General features: G+C 41.1%; 2 protein-coding genes across 2 annotated transcripts; one reads left to right on the top strand and one right to left on the bottom strand.

The window, feature by feature from the left end:
* Positions 1-2180, top strand: LOC105566764 (MORN repeat-containing protein 5-like). The gene is made up of 3 exons (XM_012021035.1): positions 1-137; positions 257-443; positions 1538-2180. The coding sequence occupies exons 1-3, from the start codon at positions 5-7 to the stop codon at positions 1731-1733; spliced, it is 516 nt and encodes a 171-aa protein (XP_011876425.1). The 5' UTR covers positions 1-4; the 3' UTR covers positions 1734-2180.
* A 298-nt stretch (positions 2181-2478) lies between these two features.
* Positions 2479-6351, bottom strand: LOC105566763 (NHL repeat-containing protein 2). Its single transcript, XM_012021034.1, has 9 exons — positions 6024-6351; positions 5579-5745; positions 5338-5497; positions 4495-4910; positions 4188-4417; positions 3744-3969; positions 3352-3549; positions 3157-3270; positions 2479-2980 (listed from the first exon to the last, which is right to left on the bottom strand). The coding sequence occupies exons 1-9, from the start codon at positions 6205-6207 to the stop codon at positions 2585-2587; spliced, it is 2091 nt and encodes a 696-aa protein (XP_011876424.1). The 5' UTR covers positions 6208-6351; the 3' UTR covers positions 2479-2584.
* Positions 6352-6805: the final 454 nt, after the last annotated feature.

Here is a 6805-nt window from a genome sequence, read left to right as displayed (position 1 = left end):
GACGATGGAAAATGACGACGGAAAGGCGGGCGAGATAGAAATGTTACGGGAGACCCGATTTCTCACCGGAAGCAGGTACGAGGGAACGTGGGACGCGACCGACATGACGGGCGCCGGCAGATACGTCACGCCTTACGGTTAGTCAATTTCGGCTGTTTTACGATATCCGGCGCTTCTCTAAGCGCGGAATCGGAGATATTGGATTCGCGCGAGATCGACTCCGCGCTGATCGAAACCTTATATCCCCGTCCGCCAGACGTCGTGCTAGAGGGAGAATTCCGGGACGGCGTGCTTCACGGTCGCGGGAGTGTGCACTGGCCGCGTGGACAAAGGATGGACGCCACTTGGATGCGCGGGAAAATGGTGCAGAGGCGTTACACGTTCGCGGACGGTTTGTCGTACGGAGAACACGGATGGGATTATTGCGTGTCTCCCGACAGGCGGTTAGCTGGTTCTCAAGTAGCACTCGAACGAGGGCTCATCCCGCGCCCAGTCAGAAACTCGACTCGTTTCGACAACGATCGACGAGTCGTTTCTGACTGCGGAGAGAAAGGTTCCTTTGGATTTGGTGTTCCTATTTGTTTGATTGAAATTTGTTTCATTGAAACAACATATGCTTATGCGAAACGTTGTTTTGAATAAAAAATTTTGTTGTTTTATTCAAACAACCCGTATTATTTGATAGAAAAAACATTATTGTGTGAAATAATATCTTTCAATTAATTACAGTGTGAACGTCTTTTTATTTTTAGGACCTGGCCCAGATGGAGGTGGCCACTTGAATTATCATGTGATCAAGGCGTTCACGCTGTAATTGATTTATATCTTTAGAGGACCGAGTTGAAAATTTAGATCTTTCAATTAAATAATGATATTCTTTGGCCAGGCGCTTATAAAGTTTGGTGCTGCCACTAAATGGCCGCCGAACTCGTAAGTAAAATCGCGGCAGCCAGCTATATATAAGCGACCGCATCTTCTTCTTCTAATGAAGGAAAAATTCTAATGTACTCTCTAAAATTTGTGGAGTAAAAACACTGCTATGGAGTGAAATATTTACTCCATTGGAGTTAATATTCACTCTGGTGGAGGAAATATTCACGCCAATAGGGTGAACATTTCACTCCATGGCAGTATTTTCACTCCACAAATTTTAGAGAGTAGAGGGAGAAAGATGTATGCATATTACATTTTTTCACATATTTTCTATCAAACGATAATGTTGTTTGAATGAAACGGCAAAATCGTTTAGATTAAAGAGAATATTCCTTTTGTTTGAAGCAAAAATTTTTTTCTGACAAAGATATATATTATTTCAAATTCAAACAATCGTACTTATTAATTCAAACATTGATTTGTTTCGACCATTCCAAATTTCGAGTTTGTTTGGATACGACAAAATTTATTAAATCCAAAGAAATCGTTTTCTCTGTGTGGGCGTGCTCTCGTGAAAGATACAGCCACATAAATGTTATACGAATATTTTGAAGTACAATTTAAAATAAGATACAAAACATGTAAACAATTAATAAAATTTCAGATATTACAAGTGCGTCGTGAACGGCCTGAGGCCAGCCGGAAAAGTGCTGAAAACTAACGATCAGCCAACGAAAATTATTCCTCCGTTTTGCTACGACACCGGTGCTGGGATATTCGACCCGGACAGCAATTGTGTAACGTCGTATCATAATTGTAAAAAAGTAAAAACACTTCTCGATAGCGAGATAAAGACATAAAAGATATATATACATATATATATTTGTTCTTGATAAGTAATGTAGGATGCGCGATATTTAAATTCGATAAAGATACTCAAGATTCCAACCGCGATAGAAAGCGCGTGGATAGAGAAAAATTGTCGAAAAGGCTGGTCAGAGCCGACTGGTCATCAAGAATGGTTGCGCGAATATTGGCAATCGGGAGCGGCGGATTTTGCAACGTTACCGCAAGACGACGAAGCGGAAAATTGGTGGCAAAGGTATATCGGTGTATAAGAAGCCAGTTGTGGCAACATTTATTTGAAACAAGACCCAGCGAGAAATTATTCTTTGAATCATCTCTTACTGGGGAGTAAAGTTTCGCATAAACATAGGTTGATCACACTTTAATTTCCCTCTTTTAATTATAACAAATGATACAAAATGTTGAAAAGTACTTTTAAAAAATAAAGCCACATAAATATTATACAAATGCTTTAAAGTACAATTTAAAATAAAATAAAATATTATTAATATTATTTGATGGAATATCATAATCAATTCTTTGTCCTAATGCATTGTTTAAGATTGACAAAATTTGCCAGACATTCGCCTGCTGACATGATGGATAAAGCACAATTATGCCTGAAAAAGACTAAAGATTCATAGAAGAAATGTGAATATCAAGGATTGAAGCGATTAAATATAAGTAAAAGTAATATATCAAAATTTCATAGAATATATATAGCAATATATATATAACCATTATTTGTTATAAACGCACTTGTATTAAATACAAATTTCCAAAATTTAATATCTCAAAAATATACATTACGCAATGTATGCGTTTACACTTTTTCGACGCAAGTTGAAAGCGTGGAACGCATTTCCTAACCAATGACGAGTTCTTTCTCTTCGGTCACAACTGTCGGCGCATCTGCTCTTCGTTGTACGTTGAACAATACAGAGAGTTTTAGTGGTACACACGTGTCCGCCGTGCAAGCCATTATGTTTAATGTAACGCGCAATTGACTGCGTGTTTCTTCCTCGGGAAGTTTCACCGATATCGGAGTTGAAAGTCTACCTGTCGAAGATTTCGCCGTCCACGTACTTGCAGGCAAAGACACCTGCCACTCTTGCGGCGCGTCTACATTTAATTTCAAATCGTTCGCAAATACGATATTAAATGAAACATTTAGTTCTCCACCGCGTGAATTTACTGCTGTATCGAAAGCAAACACACTGTCGATATTTCTATTTGAATCGCGTCTAGATATGATAGCCATCTGAAAAAGAAATTTAAGGAAATTTACACTGGTGTTTTATTTTCCACATCTCGTGGAAAAGACTCTAAATAAAATGATAATTTTAATTAAAACTTATAAAGTTATATAATTGATAACTCTTTTAAAGTCACATTTTGATTTCTAACAAAACAAAGTTTTTTTTTAAATATACTTACGGTTGAAATCTTCTCGTTTTTTAAATCAATAATCTTAAGAGCGTGATTATTGGTATCTGCTACGTAAAGAATGTTACCATCTGGACTGACGGCAAGTCCACTCGGTTCATTAAACTAAAAGGTTATTTTTATAGTTAAAGTAACATAGCATTTTTCATATTACATTTCCAAAAAAAAAACAACAACGAAACTTACGGTAAATGTACGATCGGGTTTTCCGTCGCCAAACAACGTCTTGCAATGTCCCGTCGCAGCATCTATGCTTTTAATTTTATGATTGTAAGTGTCGGCCACATAAACTCGTTTGTCCAAATGGTTCCACGTTACTCCCAACGGATGTTGAAGTTTCGCGGAACTTCCTTTTCCGTCTACATCGCCAAAAGCATGCAGGTTCTACAATGCGAAATAAATTTAAAAAATTCTGACAAGATAAATATTATCGTTCTATATTGGTTCTGTTATTCAAACGAAAGCTGACGCTTGTCCGCATACTAAACATGCTGAGTAAAGCTGACACGCTGAATCTCATTCATGCGCGCGAACGTAAAGCGAGAAAATAAATGAAAAATATTTGTTGTCGGACGAACCGCTGGATTTTTATCCCCGCCGCAAACGGCAGATACTTGACCGCTATCTAAATGCAACCGTCTGATAGCACTGCTTTCGCTGTCCGCGAAAAATGCAACTTTACATTCCTGAACGACCGCGATGCCAGAGGGTTGTGCCAGTCCCGCGGCGTGTGGATAATTATTGTTGCGATTTTCCTCCCGGCCACTGCCGACAATAGCAGCGCATGTGCCCGCCGTGTACTTTCTAAAATACACAGAGGTTCCATAAATACAGAGGATACCATTATTATCAATGAACATTAATTAATTTCCAAGCAGAAGGAAGCTCCATTTAATTTGCATATATTTTCCTTAGCTGTATAAACTATAAACAGCCGAAATGGTTAAATTAAACGTTGAAAAATTACGTTTAAAAATACGTAACAACGCGAATGAGACGTATTGACTACGTAAATGTCTTACTTTTCTTTCCACCAAACGGTGTCTTCTAAGAACAGTGCCCAGATCTGATGGGTACCCGCTATGGCGATTAACAAGACGGGCACCGCGGTGCCTTTGTACTCGTGATGATAAATTGCCACGTCCCAAGGGGACGATAGAGCTTGATCAGTGCCGTGTCCTCCACCCTTTCGATCGCAACCTTGTGAACCAGTACCGGCTATGGTAGATACGACTTTTTCAGTCAGGTCTATCTGAAGCATGACGAACATTGCGAATAGATACAGCAAACTGTAATGCAAACTGTAATAATGAAACATTCTCCCCTTACTTTCCTAATAGCATGGTTATTATTGTCCGCAACGTAGATTATGTTATCGAGCACGCAGACCCCCTGAGGTGAATTGAACCTAGCATTTCTGAAATCGCCGTCTTTAAAACCTTGGCTGCATCCACCTATAACGTGCTCCGTTCTCCCGTGCTCATTTGTAATTACAATTCTATTGTTACCGCTATCGGATATGACTAGCTTCGTCCCGTGCTCCAACTGTAGGACTGTCAGCTTGCCGGGAAACAACAGGCCATCTTTAGAAGACGGCAAAAGATGGTGCGCTGGCTGCAGCGGAAGATTGTGACTCGACATTTGATTTAAAGATTTAAAATATTCTATCGCCACTTTTGTATACAATAGTATTTCATCTTTGTGATCCTCGCCGACGAAAACAGCCAGCGGTTGGCCACTGGGTCCTGAAATAGATTTAGAGAGCTGTGACAATAGCAAATTCTCGCAAGTAGCATAAATGTAAAGAGCCAAACCCCAGATAGCCAAGTATACAGCTAGCAACGTGACTACTTATCCATACAATTAGTTGACGAAACAAACATTACGATGCTGACACGTTGCAAACAACTTGTCGTTATTGGAATTCAAATTGATATGAGTTCAACTTGAGAGACATAATGCTGCCTCATCTCGTTCCAAGTTTGTTACAATTACTTGTTTCAAGGATTTTGGCAATAGATCAGCAAACTTATAGCATTTGGCTATCTGGGTGGCAGCACAGTGCATTGACCGAACACTGGTTAAACATTGGCCCAATATTTAGTTGTATTGGGCCAATGTTTAGCCAAACGGACTGTGCTACTAGGCAAGAGTTTACAGATTGTTTCGTACCTAACATTATCAGACTAGGCCAGCATGTTATCCCCATGTCGTGCCACATTCTTAACGTTACGTCATTTACCACAGGATGCACGATGTTGTATCTCTGTACAGCGGATAAGACGTTCTTCGAACTGCGCTCGTTTGTAAATTTTGCGCTGTGAACTCCGATCTGGGCGGAAAAGTAAATTAGTCATCAGATACAATCTTATCTCTCGCGGGCCACATTCTCGTAGCAGAATGTTATACTCACAACCACAAGACCGTCCTCTACGGAGACTTTCTTCTCGACCTCTTCCAGCTCGGCCAGAACGTGCATGCAATTGATGCAGCAGTACGTAAAAAAGTCCAGGAGCACGATTTTTCCCTTGAGATGCTGCGCCAACGACAGTCCCTCAGACACGTTAAACCACTCCAAGCCTGTGCAGCATCAACAATCATTTCTCAGCGGCAGATAATCAACCATTCGTTTCTAATTCGTGAAAGCATTGTGAGGTATCGTAGCATGTACATTCATACTAGCCACTTTTCTACAGCATATCAGCTGTCCAGTTATTTCTATAATGAGCTAGGGGGTCAATTCTGTATCTTACAGTGTAGTGAAAATACTAAAAGTGAGCGGCTTTGTCCCTTTCTAAGAGGAGTGGACGCAAAGTGGAGCGTAAGGAAGGGAACTTTCTCGGGGGTTCAGGTAGTACCTTTTGGGAAATCGTGAACCTCCGCCCCGCTGTTTTCAAACCGCTTGATGTGCTTGAGGATCAACGTTTCCCTCTCCCTCCGATCCGTCAAGTCGTCCAGGTGGAAGCGCAGCTGAATGCAGACCTGCGTCAGCTCCTCCACTACCTCCTGCGCGTTCATTTTCTCGTTTACGAGTCCACACATCGAACGGCGCAAAAGCGAACAAAAAGTATCTCGGGCGATCGCGAACTGCACGCGCAGTCTCGCAACGTCAACTCGGAGCGTCACTCCTCTCCGTCTCTTTCCGGGGGCATTTGACGTGTTCCGTTCCGTATAAAGACACACCGAGTGACGCTACCGAGGAAAAGGATCGGCGAGGAGGGAGGCGGTGCGGTTATATCGGTTACGTTTTCCCATCGTGTCATCGAAGGTCGAGTGCATCGTTACCGATGCGTTATCAATTTAATCATGGACATAGAAAATGGCTGCGTTCAGCAGAAACAGCTGCTTTGCAGCCAGTGTAAAACTCTTGAATCTGATTGACGTATGCTCTTAATTATGGCAGGATCAAGTTGCAGAGCAGCTCTTCCTGCAGAACGCAGCCATTATCTGAACGGAGCGCAAAGTACTTTTATGGTTGCGGAACGTTGGCTCTGAAGACCGTGCTCTGAAGGGTGAGGGGAATCTATCGTTGCGGCCATCTTGGTGCCGGATGTAATGTTTATGCCATTATGATTTGATATTTTAAATTCTCGGAATTTTTTAAAATTCTTGGAAATGTTAAAAATTCTTGGAATTTTAA

Source organism: Vollenhovia emeryi, unplaced genomic scaffold (assembly GCF_000949405.1).
Source record: "Vollenhovia emeryi isolate VEMERY1.0 unplaced genomic scaffold, V.emery_V1.0 DF939142.1, whole genome shotgun sequence".
Taxonomy (NCBI): domain Eukaryota; kingdom Metazoa; phylum Arthropoda; class Insecta; order Hymenoptera; family Formicidae; genus Vollenhovia; species Vollenhovia emeryi.
Note: the sequence above shows the minus strand (reverse complement) of the source record. Positions and strands in the feature narration are given on the sequence as shown.

What these genes read in the sequence shown, in the direction of transcription:
- LOC105566764 (XM_012021035.1), top strand. Translation starts at nt 5, where the DNA reads ATGGAAAATGACGACGGAAAGGCGGGCGAGATAGAAATGTTACGGGAG. An exon ending in CAGATACGTCACGCCTTACG is followed by an intron (nt 138 to 256) that starts GTTAGTCAATTT and finishes CCCGTCCGCCAG; the next exon opens with ACGTCGTGCTAGAGGGAGAA. An exon ending in TGCGTGTCTCCCGACAGGCG is followed by an intron (nt 444 to 1,537) that starts GTTAGCTGGTTC and finishes ATAAAATTTCAG; the next exon opens with ATATTACAAGTGCGTCGTGA.
- LOC105566763 (XM_012021034.1), bottom strand. Translation starts at nt 6,207, where the DNA reads ATGTGTGGACTCGTAAACGAGAAAATGAACGCGCAGGAGGTAGTGGAG. An exon ending in TAGAGGACGGTCTTGTGGTT is followed by an intron (nt 5,498 to 5,578) that starts GTGAGTATAACA and finishes TTTTCCGCCCAG; the next exon opens with ATCGGAGTTCACAGCGCAAA. An exon ending in AAAACGAGAAGATTTCAACC is followed by an intron (nt 2,981 to 3,156) that starts GTAAGTATATTT and finishes TTTCTTTTTCAG; the next exon opens with ATGGCTATCATATCTAGACG.